This window comes from Glandiceps talaboti, chromosome 5 (assembly GCF_964340395.1).
Source record: "Glandiceps talaboti chromosome 5, keGlaTala1.1, whole genome shotgun sequence".
In the NCBI taxonomy this organism is placed as follows: domain Eukaryota; kingdom Metazoa; phylum Hemichordata; class Enteropneusta; family Spengelidae; genus Glandiceps; species Glandiceps talaboti.
In genome coordinates this window covers 14,485,001-14,503,094 of record NC_135553.1, presented here as the reverse complement: position 1 = coordinate 14,503,094, position 18,094 = coordinate 14,485,001, and the positions used below count along the sequence as shown (strand labels likewise).

General features: G+C 35.1%; 1 protein-coding gene across 1 annotated transcript in view; it reads left to right on the top strand.

Annotated features, from left to right (window-relative positions):
* The first annotated feature begins 252 nt into the window (after nt 1-252).
* LOC144435396 (uncharacterized) overlaps nt 253-18,094 on the top strand; it is a 17,935-nt gene continuing 93 nt past the window's right edge. Inside the window, exons 1-7 of the mRNA XM_078123991.1 lie at nt 253-690; nt 11,037-11,131; nt 12,417-12,576; nt 13,708-13,771; nt 15,511-15,776; nt 16,536-16,689; nt 17,739-18,094. The exon at nt 17,739-18,094 is cut by the window's right edge and continues 93 nt beyond it. Of these exons, the coding sequence (XP_077980117.1) occupies nt 253-690; nt 11,037-11,131; nt 12,417-12,576; nt 13,708-13,771; nt 15,511-15,776; nt 16,536-16,689; nt 17,739-18,094 (1,533 nt within the window). The remainder of the gene's footprint in view (nt 691-11,036; nt 11,132-12,416; nt 12,577-13,707; nt 13,772-15,510; nt 15,777-16,535; nt 16,690-17,738) is intronic.

The window sequence follows — 18,094 nt, the reverse complement described above, 5'->3', positions numbered from 1 at the left end:
AACACACTCGTCGACAGTACACAGGAGGTCGTGTACACAGAACACGCTGCTGTGATTACCGTGTGTTGATCGATTGTACAAACACATAGATTTTCCGGCGTATCGTCCGGGGAGAGGATGCCGTAATTGACTACTAGTAACTGAAACGACGTGATGGCCGTGAGGATGATCTGGATTGATCTTGTTATTTCAACTTTGGCAATTTACAACTTTCTCTGTTTCGAGCCGACCAGTGCCATGCTGTGTTCAGAGATGACGTTCCTGGATGCCGTATGGCGGGACTACCCTCCATACACGAGCTACGACAGCGATGGCGGTCGTCTAGATGGTATTGTACTAGGCGTGATTCAATCCATGCTTACTAAATGTTGTTACGGTGAAATTAGTATTAACTACACGACGCGGGTTGACAACGCGGTAGATATGGAAATAATGTATAACGAAAACGAGGAATTTTCAATTGCCGTACCAGTCACCTATCCCGTGACTGAATATTTCAAAGCTCTCAACAATGGCAATTCCTCCATATTCCTCCCTGTCCTAGAATCACCGGGCTCCGTGCTCGTTATGCCACTAAACAGCAGCAAACAAGTTGGCGCTGACTTAGTGCAAATCATCTTTGAAGGGTGGCCACTGTTGTTGATAATCTTCATATCAGCTGGAATTGCGGGCATTGTCATGTGGCTATTGGTAAGTTAAAGTTTACAATTAATATTTACACTAACAGTATATCCCCGTCTATCATCAGTACACTATCTTTCAATTTTGCTCGCTCTCTCTTCATATTGGAAAACATGCTCCCTGGATTATTATTCCTTGAATATTACCAAAATATGAATGATTATATGATTATATAAACCCATAATGTTATACTTGAATGACATAAACACAATGCTCTTTGATACCAACATGACACTAACATTCGGTGATACAATCAAGGTACATAAATAATATCAGCAGCATAATGCACTCGAAAAGCAGACCTTCCAAGCTATATCCGCATTACATTCTGTTTTTGCCTGTTTTAAAACGGATAACACGTTCTTTCTCCTTTGGGTTCTCGAACAGGGGAAAATTATAAAATTACGTCCTTCCATCACCTCAGCACCAAGTTCTATACTCGTGTATGATCCGGGGCACATTGTTGTTGATCCTGACTAAACTAAACTTTGTGTGTACATCCTCTGTCAATATGTTTTAAGCAATTTAAGGTGAATAATGTTATTTTCTTGTGTAGACAAGTTCGATGTGAGAAATAGTCGAAATCATGTCAATATATAATTTCCTGAAATATTCCGTTCATGGATCCATGACGTAATGATGCGCTTATTTTGTTGAATTTTAATTTATTATTTGACACCAGAATTCTCTTTAGGATGAAAAATTGAAGGGTTTATCTTTCTGTCATTGGCAAAAAAAATAGTCTCTGGGTAATATAATGATTATCGCTTAACTAAATAAGGAAAAATTCTGAAACCAGAAACACATGATGCAACAATGCAATTATGACTTCGACAGTTCAATCATGTCTAGACATGAGTGCTTACATTACGAAACACGGCCATCTAAACTGAATTTGAACTAGCAAATACGTATTTGTGAATAGCTGATAGTTCCTGTACAGCTAGCCTTTTACTCAGTTAATGTAATCTGTTCAAGAAACCACGAAAATCTCAAATGATATACGTCCGTTTCCCACCCATTTCTCTCTCTCCCTCTCTCCCTCCCACCCTCCTTCCCTCCCCCTCTCTCTCCACCTATGTATAAAATCACAATTTATCAAGAATGTAAGAATGTAAACATTCAATATATATATATATATATATATATATATATATATATATATATATATATATATATATATATATATATATATATAACTCGGTGAGTATCAATCTGCTAAGACAGTGCTCTATACCGCAGTGGCAGAGCGTAATAGTTTTGGTAGTACTGGAACTCTTTCTTGGGTGTAACTCGGAGTTTCACGCATATTGCGATCATCAGACACTGTCACTGACACTGTCTGATGATCGCAATATGCGTGAAACTCCGAGTTACACCCAAGAAAGAGTTCCAGTACTACCAAAACTATATATATATATATATATATATATATATATATATATATATATATATATATATATATATATATATATATATATATATATATATATATATATATATATATATATATATATAATGACAGCCAATATTGAACGTTTGGAGAGGATGGAATTACAAATCTTGAAGTTTTTAAAGTGCTATACACCTGGGAGCAACGATTCGTTTAGGCATGATGTTAACATGATGCTGCATGGATGTTTACCCAACCCTGTTTCCATATGACATTTTGAGTCGGTTAGTTAGACGTTTCTTTCTGTTTTCATTCAAGCTGATATTTAATTAAAGTAATGGACTATCAAATTAATTTTTTCATGTTTCATTTATATGATTCAAAGTTCGAAAAAAATGTAAACCATTTGTTTTGAAAATTCATCGTTCCAGTCCTCAGACTATTAGCGTAAATTTATCATACGTGTAGTTCTAACTAATGAAATCACAGCTGTGCTTCAATAAATCAAATATAGCACGCTCTCAATTGCGTGTATTTTGAAATCATTTAAAGTAAAGCAAACCGAAACGTGTCATCGCACTCTGTAATGATCAAGCATAGAAACGACTTTTTACTCAGTGGTAAAGTCTGCAGCACCGCAGGAATTTTGAAATGCTTTGCCGTTGTTATTCCTTCTGTCGACTGTTGTGATAGGAAGAAGAATAGGGTACAAAATAATTAGGGCACAGTTTCTGGAACATTCTTATGAGTACATCGCTTCCTCGTCGTTGTTAAAATTCCTACTTAGTTCTAATGCCGTCAGACGGTGTTGTTGCACGGATGATGGATGTTTCCTTTCAGTATTTGCTCTTTCCTTGGTGTTATCTATGGCCGGCCTGGGCGTTTGGCAATAATACCAAAGAGTGCATTACATATCAACAGTAATCTGCGATTACTCAGTAAATAATCCCAAACTTAACTTCAATAACATGACACGTCTATATAAACTTGACGTACATTGAAATTCCATCAAGGGAAGTGAATCGAATTACTATATATATATATATATATCTATGCAGTGGGTAGCATAGTATATGTACACACACTTTAATAATATGATTTATAACTAGGTAGCTGAGATGGCAATACAAATACTTATTATATGTATAAAATTTCAGCTTAAACAATTTCATTTATGAAATAAGTGATGGATTTATTTATATGGTATACTGTAGTGTGACTATATTTTAGTTTTATTTCATATGTAAAATGATACGGCTGCATTTTAGCAGCCATATCCGTAGCTTAGGGCTGATAACAACAATCCCTTTTTTCATTGTTTTACTTCCATTTACGAATTATAACAACTGTAAACATATAACCCCCTTTATAAGCTTATCAGGTGATTGAGTTATACAAAGCTATAAATATAAGGTTTTTGATATGGGACCGATCAGAGGCGCTTGTATAAGTTACATTTTGAATAATTTTATTCAGAGAGGAAGACAGACAGACAGACAGACAGACAGACAGACAGACAGACAGACAGACAGACAGACAGACAGACAGACAGAAAAAGAAAGAAAGAAAGAAAGAAAGAAAGAAAGAAAGAAAGAAAGAAAGAAAGAAAGAAAGAAAGAGTTAGAGGAAGGGAGAAAAAGATCGAGAGAAGCATACATGTAAATGAATTTTAAATCTAAATCACTTTCTTCAATTACAGTTGTTGCGCATACTGGTGCCTTTTCGTATCATATACTGAAATACGATAGCCTTTTTCACGCTGACACAATGAGAACCTGATAAAGAGTAAACTAACATCATCATGAGATATAGAACATAAAGTGTGCTGTACTTTTTTTTATTCCCTACCGTCACCTACACACGTTCCCTCATTTGAGACCCGTGTACTGCTCAGATTTAAATCCAGTACCAAAATATTTCAGCTCGATTACGCAGGATGCCGTCTAAGCCGTGCGATGTGGGGTATAACATAATTCAAGAATTCAACACAAAGAACAAGATATTGGATGGAGGCAGAGGGGGACCTACAATTATCTTTTTAAAGTCTTGATTTCTAGCGGCAATAAGGTTAAGGCTGTCCTATGAGAATAAGAATGAAATATTACAAGATGAAACACATGTATGTATGTATGTATGTATGTATGTATGTATGTATGTATGTATGTATGTATGTATGTATGCGTGTGTGTGTGTGTGTATTATGCACGCAAGTATGCATGCGTGTGATCACGCGTGTTTGTGTGTGTGCGGTCTATCTCTATCTACTGTAGTGTTTATGTGTAGTAGTACCCATGAGTCATATTCGTTCGTTCATTCATTCATTCATTCATTCATTCATTCATCCATCCATCCATCCATTCATTCATTCATTCATTCGTCCATTCATTCATTCATCCAGTCATTCATTTATTCATTCATTAATACATTCGTCCATCCATCCATCCATCCATACATCCATTCATTCATCCATCCATACATCTATTCATTCATTCATTCATTCATTCATTCATTCATTCATTCATTCATTCATTCATTTCCCATTGCAACATTTTACCACGTTTGTTAACAGGTATATTGCGTGCACCCTTAACTCTTTGCGCAAATGCATTGGCGAGTAGAGGCTGTACAAACAACAAAGCGTGTTTGTCAGTCAATACAGGTTTTCGTCTTAGAGCAAATTTCCTGAGTATACACCTGCCACTCTTTGATTGTGCGACGAATAAACGGACACGGTCTCTCTCTCTCTTGGAAAGGAAACACCTGTGTACATAATTTATTACATCTAAACTTAGACAAGACTGTTTGAATGCGCTACTATGTTTCAAAAATGAAGGCCATTTATATTCAAGTCTACCTAGCACGAGGCAATGTTGAACTTCTATTTTTCTTCTACTACGATAATTTATAAATTGCGTAGGTCTTTGTTAAACTCAATTGAACTGCCAGTAATTCGGTTAACACGAAAACATTATTACTTCGAGATACACATTTGATTAAAATGTAGACTGTCCCACACAACACACAAAAGCTACATGTTTTAATTGACGTACAAACAAGGGACGTGATGTAAAATAATCGGATACAATGACTTGTTGACGACACCACAGACAGCCGACCCAATTGTTTTGTTTGAGATAGCACGTAGAAATAATATGAACTTCTGCATTTTTTTCTGAATGACAAAGTGACATATTGATAGGGTAATTCTTTACCAGAAACTATAATATTGAATACGAGATAAAAATAACGAATTTGATCATCGTAAATTTATCAAATCTTTGATTTCCATGGTTGAAACAAAAACGGTACGGTCACACTTTTAATGCCGCCTTTTTCTTCACAAACTCTTACATTCGTAAATAGCTTGAGGACCTAATTTCCTGTAACGCAGAAAAGGTCCCCTAGGTCGTTCACTAGGGATTAGTATGCTAAATTAGTCCTTTGAACATTTTGATTGATTTTGATTCCTAATTTGATTCCCATTCTGATTCCAATTCTGATCTTGCCTGCACACTGTCTATTGGGAATGCATATTGCAGACCGATTAAAGATTTATTGTTTCATATGACAACATTTCGAGATAAATATCACAAGACGTTGAGGATCGTGAGTGCAAACGTTATTATAGTAATCATTTGAAAAGAACAAGAACATTTAGCAATTATTTTTTACAATATTATTTCGCTCGGTAGATCAAAGGCAAAGTCAAGTAATTATTTTTCAATGTCGACGATCTTTCACAAAATGTCATTAGTATGTTAACAACATATGTGTTTTAAACACTGTAGATAACGTAGTGAAAACATAGACTTCAACTTCTAGTTTGAAAACAAATTGTGCTACTCATAGAGTAAGTAAATTTGATCGAAAAAGAGAAACTGGAGGGGTTTACGTCGTCAAACCATAGACCCTACACCATTCCTGTGTTAGTTTAAACGTTGTGTAAACAAAGTGTCGCAAACACAAAAGAGAAGGTATGCCCGAACTTTGCATTTGACACCTTACTGGGTTCATGTACCCGTCAGGTCACGCTGTCTGTTTTATTCATTGAAGTTTTCATCGTAAAATGCCAGTACTTATTTTATCAAATGTTACAATACGTTGTTGCGTTTCGTTGAAACCAGAAAACAAATTATTTCAACTCTAGCAAACTAGCAAGTCTAACAATAAACTTACAAGAAAAAACATTTGTAATGTAAATGTTTTACTCTAGCCATATGCCTAGTGACAGTATCTTTATTGAGAAGTAGGGGGTTCAGGATGAATGCTACGTAATATGAAAAATAATGCAAATACGCCTAAGTTTACCCAGAATTACCACATGGTTTGCTCCATTTGACGACAAGTAGTACCCATTTCCACTGTGACTTGGCAATACACTAATCAATTATATGTGAACATTATCAGGCATGCATGTTATATTTTCAGTATTTGTTCCAAAAACACGAGTTTAACGACTCTATATTTTCTTTTTCAATATCTAAGAGCATAATTATATAATACATGTATTTTGTGGGAAAATATCTTCGATCAAATTGTCATTACTTTTATTTGTACATCAATATATTACGCCTTACCCATTGTAGAACTTGGATAGTTATCGATAATTATATTATCCCTAGCCCAATGTAGTACTTGAATAGTTATTTATATATATTAACCCTAACCCATTGCAGTACTTGGATAGCTTTCAATATATTAACCAATTTCGACAGCTACATAGGCATTACCCTAACTAGCCCTAACCCTACCCTACCTCGACCTTCCTTAAAACTTCACTGGTTGCAGCATTATCATTTGATCAAACAATCAATGATATTTTTACTGAAACATGTTAAAATACCAAAATATGTAAATTATACATTATCACTTAGAGGTTGATTGTATCCATAAATGGCAGCATATTGAAATAATGATCTCATCGAGAGCTCTGATATTTGAGTCCGGACCCCCCCCCCCCCAAAAAAAATCAATTTGATTGGGTAATCATATTGCACGATATTATGAATACAGTTGTACAAATAAACTTACCCACAGGTGATCTAATACCGTTCAGTAGGATGTACAATATTATATGATTAAGTCATTATAACTAACAAAAGATTTTTTTTTAAACTTTACAGTTGCACTTTAATGTATAGGGCAGTCAATCGTTACGATATCAAATCAGTTCCCCGCAATACAACTTGCATCTCAATTGTAAGGAGAATGTTACAGGTGTTAAAACAGGTCTTTGATTCTAACACACTATATACTGCTGTTCCTGTTAAGTTGCTAATATAGTCTACTCATCTAGACAGGATCAACAAACTCACACGGAAAAAGTCTTTATGACATAACTTGCAGGAAATTAAATATTTGGAAAAGAAATTTCGCCTTAATTAAAATGGATACTTCCGTAAGAACGTGATTGATTGATAGTACTACCTGTTTCTGTAAATGTCACACGAAAGGCCGTGAGGATATGAGACCTGTATTCATCAGGCGTTTGCAAATGTACACTTTCCTGGCTGTCAATGAACATAGTAGTTGGCGGTATGTAGTGAACACTTCGTCCCCCGAGGATACATTCAATGTCCCGGGCAAATTTAATGAACATACTTTTATTTGCCTTCATAATAGTACGTAGTATTGTTTATATAACGTGTTCCTTGGCAACCAACATCCATAGGCAGACAGGTGGGTTCAACAATAACTACATATATTAGATTAGTCTTTGATCACTCTACCTTTAGAATTAAGTATTTGTTTGTATACATGACTACTTATAAGTAACCCACAGAAAAAAAACCATAAACTAACTGTAAATTGCAAACCCATTTACAATCTAATGGATGTGTTATTGACTCCTGGCAATATACACGGTGCATTATGGCATGTGTAACTTTCCTGACACAGTTGTATGTCTGTTTAGATTGCATTAAGTGATTATACCTTTTTCGTTCGAGGAAAATCACACATAAATCACAATAGAGGGCTCGACGTTACCATTGTTCATTGCTAAGGTTTTATTTATGCGTTTATCAGTATCGCCTGTAATTGAGCCTGACCTTAAAAATGATACTTTGTGAGAAAGAATAGTGTCAGCAATAATTGCCTGTCCTAATGTAATGCTATCAATCTCCCGGTCATCTCACCTCTCCTACAGTGCTAACATACATACATACATACATACATACATACATACATACATACATACATAGATACATACATACATACATACATACATACATACATACACACATACATACATATATACATGCATGCATACATACATACATACATACATACATACATACATACATACATACATACATACATAGACAAACAAACAAACAGACAGACAGACAGACAGACATGCACGCATACATGCATGCATGCATGCATGCATGCATGCACGCACGCACGCACGCACGCACGCACGCACGCACGCACGCACGCACGCACGCACGCACGCACGCACACACACACACACACACACACACACATACATACATACATACATACATACATACATACATACATACATGCATGCATACATACCACTTTTATCTGTACTAATTATCTACTCATTGTACGACAGCTGATGCAAAGAGTTCCGGATTATTGCATTTCAATATGGCATTACACTAGTATTACATCTTTCACCAATTTAAATTGTATCCGATTATAGTGAATTATTTTCATCCTGGCATATTTTTAGATTGTTTAAAACCTACTTAATACAGCGATATACAGATTACTGATGTAACTAATCTATAACAAACACACAGCTGTTGCATTTTATGGTTTTTATCCATAAAATCACGCAACTTACAAATACAAAGGTATTGGACAACCTTAAAATATTACTCGCGGTGTTTCTAATGCCCATTGAAAATGTAATATTGATGCATTTGTTAACACTAAAACCAGCATGTCGTAACATGCTTTGTTGAGTGACATAAAATTCTTTTTGTAATAAACACCTCGTTAAATGGAGGACAATAACAAGCGTACTTATTTCCCGTTTGACGAGCGCGCCATTATTCCACCCTATATATGTCATTACTTTAATTAGTTATGCAACTAGTATGGCTGATTTTGTGATGTACAAATCGCATCTTTGTCGAAGGTGAAGATTTGATCCATTTGTGATCATTAGACCTTCATTTATTCGGTACTACTGATATTTCGACCATTAAGTTCACACAATAGTCACGTTCTGTCAATATGTACAGAATACACAGACCTTGTCATTGGTAATTGTCTTTATATGTTCCATTTATAAATGTTAGTTCAAGTAACTATATTGTGTCCAGCATGCATTGATTTTGCTACATACTACCAAAGTAGAGAAAGTATTGACTTTCAATTAGGCGGCATGATTCTTTATTACTCCTCACACAAGGTTTGTGTGGTGACAACAGAATACAAACACTGATATCACGCAAGCATATAAAATGATACATTTTGTCTCACTTTGAATACAAATCAATATCACTGTCGGGTTAAACAAAGGAAGATTTAAACGTAAAGCTGTTTATTGTGTTCACAGTCAGATAAAATGTAAACATTTGAAGTTCACTCATTCTATCAGTACCTCTATTTTGGTGTTGTGTATAATTCACAACTTTTGACAAAGTTGGCAATCATCAACGTGTGAAATGTAAAAACAAAAACAAAACAAAACAAAACAAAACAAAACAAAACAAAACAAAACAAAACAAAACAACCATGCCATCTAAGTAAATCTCTATACTCTCTAGTTTGGTAGTAAGTGTAATTAAAGTTAACGTAATGTATGTATTATTCAAATTCTCATTTTTTATATCCGTATTGTGTTATGAACGTCATTGAAGAACTTGTCAAATTAGTCATCTGTGATTTCTTAAAGACAATATTTTACTCAACTATATTTCTGTCCATACAATATCTACCTTAATTCATATATTGCTATGGTGATTGTGACAGGTCACTGTCTCTTTGACATGGCATCCCATAATGAAATAAGATAAAAAGCTATTTTAAAGATGAAATGTAAACATAATTATATTAAGGTAAAAGTGATTGATGGGGTCTAATCGACTGCCGGATATCAGACTAAGATACATTGTTAGTGTGTTGTAATCCCCGAGGCTTATATCTCCACTGTCTCTGTGTGTATTCTCTAATAACAAATATAAAGTAGGACACTGTATAAATATACCGATTGCGTGCCATCTAATCGCTTTCATTTTCTCTTACACGTACTGATTGCGTTTTATCTCACGCAATGTCTAATTCTGATATCTATCTTAACAAAGTAAATTGATTGATTATTGCTTTATTATTAAAAACACGTAGTCAAATTTTATCACTATGCCTTGTGTAGTTTGTGCTTGTCTGATGACAATTTGAGTTACTTTTACTGTCATCATCATCATCACCACCACCACCACCACCACCATCACCACCACCACCACCATCATCATCATCATCATCATCATCATCATCATCATCATCATCATCATCATCATCATCATCATCATCATCATTTTGGTCTTTAAGAGTTATTTGTTGTAATTAATTAACTACGTTATTGCATACATGTAGGCGCATGGTACCAAAGACTCCTGCTTCACACATTGGAATGGTTTCTATAAAAAGTTCAATGCAACAATTAAAATGTCAATAAGAACCTATGTACATGGGTTCTTCGTGTTTTGTGATACACCCTTCAGAAAACAACTCGTTTTGAATAACCCCTTTATCAATGGCATCGAAATGACTGAATTAACCACTCCACAAATAAAAAATAAACACGAATCCTCATGGATGTAACCAATGCTTTTTTTAAATCCAATTTTAATCTGTCAGAGAGCAGAGCTGGGTACATACTTCTAACGATAATTGATGGTTTTTTTACTCCACAAGCGCTATGTTGTGTTTGTTTGTCTGTCTGCGATACATATTACCAGGTGACTCCTTTTCCATCCCTTAGGACAGATGGCGAAATCCTATTGAATTCCCAAGACCTTTTATTCGAGGATTCTGGGAAGGCTTTTGGTGGGCTTTTGTTACTATGACAACAGTTGGGTAAGTTGATAACTGGCTTCCTCACTGTTGAATATTCCATGGATTTATATTTTTTTTTAAACGAAGGTATAAGGTATTTCTAACGTTGGATAAAAATGCTACTATGTTTCTTTATATTACAATTTTGTGTAGCTATATTTAAAAAAAAAAACTAGAAATATATAGCGATCACAGTGTGTATCAAAAAAGATTAATACATTTATAAAGTCACGAAACCTGAAACGAATCGAAACGTCGTCTGGCTCGACAAAAATCTAACATTGTAACATTGTCTCGTCTAAACAAATATCTTGCCAACACTACTATATTTTATCGTCTGGCTCAATAAAAAAGCCTACCAACACCGAAATTTGTCGATCAAGGCGATTAAATGTAGCAATGTTAGTAAGATTTTTGTTGAGCCAGACGATAAAATGTAGCAATATTAATAAAAAATGTGTTTAGTCAGACGATAAAATGTAGCAATGTTAGTAAGATTTTTGTTGAGCCAGACGATAAAATGTAGCAATATTAATTGAAAAAATTGTTTAGTCAGACGATAAAATGTAGCAATGTTAGTAAGATTTTTGTTGAGTCAGATTATAAAATGTAGGAATGTTAGTAAGATTGTTGAGTCAGACGATACAATGTAGCAATGTTAGTACGATTTCTGAGTCAGACGATAAAATGTAGCAATGTTAGTAAGATTTATGTTGAGTCAGACGACAAACTGTAGCAATGTTAGTCAGGTTGTTGAGCCAGATGACATTTTGTTTCAGGTTTTTAATTGTAATGTAAGAATAATCTAAAAATGTGTACTTTTCGGAAAGTGGAAAATAGTTTTCGGGCTGTTATATGGTATTACTTGTCTTACACTCCATCACTACGGCCTAAAGAATATAATTGTTTGGCTCCAGTTACCCGACCCCACCTAGCTTTTCACTGCCGACCTACGTATTCGAGAACGAATAATAAAATCGCAAAAAAAACTGTGAAGTCTCACGAGAAATTATTGGATGCGGAAACTGACATCAAGTTAAAAATAAAAATAAAACTTTTCTTCCAATCTGTACGTAGTGGCTGTACATCTGATAGGAAGAAATAAACAAGACAGAGACCATTTGGAAAGCAATGGAAAACGTGAACTAGACACTCACACAGAAAAAATTATATAATAGAATTAAAATCTACCTAAGCCACCTATTCTAAAATTAAGCGTAATCGGAACCACATAATTTTTTTATTAGGCCTAATCACAACGTCAATAACATATTTACAGGGGAGTTGCCGTTTGTTTTCCCTCCAGATATGGTGATAGGTCCCCACGTTCTATACAAGCCCGTTTATTTGGTATTATGTGGATAATCGTTGGTATCGCCATTTTGTCTGTCTTCACTGCTATCGTCACAACCGAGATGATGGCAGAGAGTTCGTTCGTCTTGCAGTACAATATGGAAGGAATGACGGTAAGTATGCTTTTCCAAAGAAATATTAACAATTTAGTAATAAAAATCTTAATCTTTGTATCTGTTTCAATTCTTTATTTTCGTGCTAGTCTGTATATTTTTTTCTGAATCACTTTTGGGTATTTTCTGCGATGAACGAAGACTAAACTTGAAGACTACAGTCAGACATTCTTTAAATGTAGTGATTCGACTTTTCCCATTAACTATTGACTTTAAATATTGCACTAAGGATTTGTGTAGTTAGGTTTTAGTGTATGTGTGTGTGTGTGTGTGTGTGTGTGTGTGTGTGTGTGTGTGTGTGTGTCTGTGTGTGTGTGTGTGTGTCTGTGTCTGTGTGTGTGCAAGTTTATCTATTTTCCTAAGTCCTTATTTTTGTCTTTTCGTCTCTGTGTTATTCTGCTGGTACGTATTCATGAAGTTTGATAAGTTCATGATGAGACATACACATAAATATTAAATGTGACCATATCGGATATTTGTTGACATTTGAAAACAGTTACAATTAAGACTTTTATAATTTGGAGATATTGTTGACGGTGCCAAGAATCACTAGGATAGTACAATATACGGTAAACGAACGGTAAATTGAAAACGAATGCGACTTTTATACCTGTCATACCTTTGCCAAATATACCCGGGAGCACTCACTTTGCTTGCAATGGGGATTCAACGTTTAAGTTACAGCCAATTGCAATTTATTATTTACTGGATTAATACAACCACACAGACAGCATAAGAAAAACTACACTCTACACCTTAAGCAAGATGGTAACTTCTTGCTACATTTTGTCTAAATAAAATAATTTACCATGATAATTTAAACATACTGTCAGTAGAAGGAGACACATGGGTGGATATATGTCTTTTTGCCTGCATGGTGGCAAGTTAATTCACTTCATTAAAGACAAACTATTGCAAGAAACTGTATTCATTCAATCTTGCAATCTTAAAAGTATGAGTTTCTTACTTGTTTCTGAGTATTTATACCCAACGGGACCGGTGAACACTAACCCAAAACGGGCTGTAATTTGCGCAGCATACTGAATATCTTACGTTACATAATTATGTATGGTGTATCTAACATAATTATGTATCTAACACAATTTATTATATATTGATCCTTCTATCCAGTTGGCCGTTTTGAATGGCACAGAACAACACCGACTCGTGGTAGATTCCGGTGCAGAAGTTTACTGTAAGTACAATAGCTGCAAAAAATGTCAAATGTGTTTTTTTTTCTTAAATGTTTGTGTCTGTCTTACGTGGGGATATTTCTATACATACAACAGTTTTATAAATTGCTTGCTATGTCAATTCCATGTGCAACCTTGATGTGATCATTTCAAAATCTTGGCTATTTGTGTTCTTTTGTTTGTTGATGGCTTTCTAGGGGACATGTCTATATTTACTACAAATTTATAAATGACTTGTGTATGTATACTCTATGTAAGTGGGACCTTGATGTAAAAGATAACATCCTGGAAACCTTGACTGTTTTGTGCGTTTTCCTTTTGTTTGTTTGTTTGTTTGTTTGTTTGTTTGTTTATGGCCTCCTTGAGTCTATACTTAGTAATGAGTACATAGACAGTTTTTCCACTGTCTATGGTAAGTATAAATTTAAATGACTTCAATAGAAATGGCTGTGATCGAAAGAGACATGATATAGCTATCCTAGGTATCGTTTAGTATCAGATACTAATTACTCCCGTAATCATCTCTTTGGGGAGAATGGCCTTCCATTATCCTGACAAAGAGTAGAAAATCGCTACAGGGGGTTTACACATAATAATTGACATGTACTCTAATTGTAACCGTGTGGTGGCCCTATAGACTTTATTATTTAACAACTTTAGTACGTTTTTTTTTACTCAAAACAAAAACAGAGTGCAACAGTATAGAGAAAGTCCGTGTCTGTAAGTCAATAAATTGCAAAAAGCTTAAAAACAATACCTAAAAGGAATGCGTATGTATGTATGTATGTATGTATGTATGTATGTATGTATGTATGTATGTATGTATGTATGTATGTATGTATGTATGTAATATGTATGTATGTATGTATGTATGTATGTATGTACGTACGTACGTACGTATGTATGTATGTATGTATGTATGTATGTATGTATGTATGTATGTATGTATGCCTGTATGCATGTATGTATGTATGTATGTATTTATGTATGTATGTATGTATGTATGTATGTATGTATGTATGTATGTATGTATGTATGTATGTAATAGGCGTCTTGGGAAATAACTTGAAAATAACATCATTTGCTAAGCATCGTGTGTGGAAGTTGGATGACTCATCACTATACACCCTGCTATCAAATTGACTAAATAACAAAAGGGCATCGGCTATTTTTAAATGCAAAACGTGTTGAGTGTCTGTTATCTGTTAATGGGTAGCTTACAATTACAATGTCTGCTCATATTCAAGATGGCAAACTCGAACTAGTAGCAGTACAGACATCCTCTGTGTTTATTATTGCAACGTTATACACTGGAGATCTACAAACATAACTTTAGTAAAGCTTATATCATGTAGAACACAAACACACACACATATACGACAGACAGACAGACTGACTGACTGACAGACAGACACGCGCACGCACGCACGCACCAACACACACACATACGTTTTTTGTATCCTTACATAATTCAATATCGCCAGAATCTGTCATGTCATGTCTTACCAAACTTCTGCACAAAGAATTTTGAGAATATCTGTGTTCTGTTAAATATTGCTGGGAACTATTTCATCATATTAGCCGGTCCCTAATATATCAACTGTATTGGCAGTGTATCTGCTACTTACTTATCTTCGAATGGTCAGATTGTTATCCACAGAACAAAATTACAAAAAAATACTCAGCATAGGCAGAAAGTACATGTAAATGACATCATATTTGTTGCTTATACCCTGCCTAGTATTCAACTCTCACGAGCAAATGTACCAAGAAGTGTCCTCCGATAACTATGATGGCTTTGTGCTGGACCAGTACTCGGCGTCTGTGCAAACTGACGTGATCAACAAATACGGCCTAGGAGTGGCAAAATTTCTGAACAATCCAATGCATCATGGAATATTGGTCAAAAATATGAACGGCAACGATATAGACTGTTTCAGAGAATATTTATTTTTGCATCGTAATCAAATCTTCGACAAATTAAAGAACGACCTCCATTCAATCAAGGTGAGCGACTTTTTAAATGTAACGCTTATAATTGTTTATAACAAGACCTAAGAAATCATAAACAAAATATATGCTAATGAGGTTCCAAAAGCATACGCGCGTGACGAAACGAAAATACATTGTATATGCAAATGAAGCGCCGACCAGCTTGCTGAATGTCGTTCTTTTAGAAACTACGCCGCATCAAATTGTTCCCATGCTTTTGAAAATCCCTACTTAAGGCAGTTCTAACTATACACCTTAACTCATCGTTTCGTGTAATTGTATTGAAACAGTTTCGAAAATTGCAACCGCTTTTTATTTTATTGTTGAGTATTCCCTTGTATTGTCTCTGTTAGATAGCACAATGTCACACAAGCTCAATAAGCAAACTTCGTTCGTATAAGGGTGGAGGGGGTTTGGCATCAATGCGATTGTTGAACTTCATTTTCGCAGTCAAAGTTCACTCTGTCTTAGATGGTCTTCTAAAGTAAAGTTCGAGCGGTTTATGTTGTGCAACTTTAATAAGAGACTAATACATCAAAGGATATTGCTAGAAAAAGAGTTCAAACAGCAAATATCATTTATTCTAATTTTAATACAGAAGTTACCAAATATATTCACCGATACCTCAGATAAGTCACGAGACCGTCTTTTAGAATATCATTTACTTATTTTGAGCCTGAAAGACTCGAAAGTACCCACATGTTCTCTTTCACAGTAACTAAAATCAACTGACTTCTATATTTCCTTGTATTTCACATTCTTCCCACTGACCAGCCCTTTAGTTTCGTAATGTTGGTGGGACCTGAACCACTGTTCCACAATCAAACCATCACATTGATTCTTTACACAATGGCCGGATGGGTTTGTATTGTGTTGATTGGCATCATATGGGAATTCGTATACTGGAGACCAATGCACCGAAGAAAAGGTATTTACTTTACTCGATTGCGAGTTTGTGTGAGGCGAGTGTGAGTGTGAGTGTGACGAAGAAAAAAGAGAAAGAAACAAATGTGGTAGCGTCAACGTCACAACTGGTTGAGATGATGATGATGATGATGATGATGATGATGATGATGATGATGATGATGATGATGATGATGGTATCTGTGAGTGATAACAACAGTAGCTTCCTCATGTCACACAGAGGCGGCGAGACTGAACAATTGTTTAAATGTTAGTATTGCAATTTCAACAAATCGCAAATTTTACGTCAATGTGTTAGCAGTGCAATACACCCTTTTTAAGATGCAAATAACAATTCTATATACTTAACTGTATGACGATAACCTTTCCTGCATTGCTTGAACAATGTTGAACATTTGCAAGGACAACTACATTGTCTTGAGAGCTCAGAGGAGACTGGACCAAGACTGACTTCAAGTTACTTAGTATCGATAGGTATTCCCATGCAAGCCACTTTTGCGAGGAGTATTACACATAAACCATATTATGAGAACCACTTTTCAATCTTACTCGAACTATATACTAAATACATTTTACATAATCTTAATTAACGGGATTGACGTTACAAACGGCATATACCCATTAACCCGGTATACAGCAAATTCCACCTAACCATGCCGAAGCAGTGTGCGTCATATATGTATTTTTTATCTTAAAAAGTTGGTTCATACAATATTAGTAGATACTGATAACGAATGCAAACACGCGACTCGTTTACAATGAAAACAAAATACAAGTATTTTTTAGTACATTGTTACGTCTTTGAAGTCTGGTTAAAATGTAGACATGTTAATAAATTTTGTTTAATCTACTGCAATGGGCAGGGTGGTTACATAGTATCACTCTTACTTCTATTTCGTTTTCATTTTGTAATGAGTCTGCATGTGTGAAATGTTGTCCCTATCTACCAATATAGAATATGCAAAGTAAAGATAAATTATATTTGCGACGTAGTATGTATAAATATTGTTATATATATAAAGTTGATACTTACTATCATCGTTTCTCTTTCAGGGAAAAAAGAGAAGAAAAAGAAGAAGGTGGAATTTCAAGAAAATGATAAGACAATTAATGAAACACAAGAAGAATTGTCGACAATTAGTGAAAACATGACCAAGAAACAGCAAAGAAGAGTGATAAATGGTCAAGTCAATACTGCGTACGTCGACTACATATCGCCAGAGTACGGAGACAGAGAGTGCAAGGTCGCTGATGACGCACATAATGGTGTAATGACCGAGCGTCGAGTATTGATGGTGGCCCGTACTCGGTCCAAGGGAATCAGCGGTCTCGAGGGGCTGATCATGAGGCAGAATTCGGAGTTGCTGTGCATGGAAGAAGAAATTGTGAACTTTCGACAAAACTGGGAG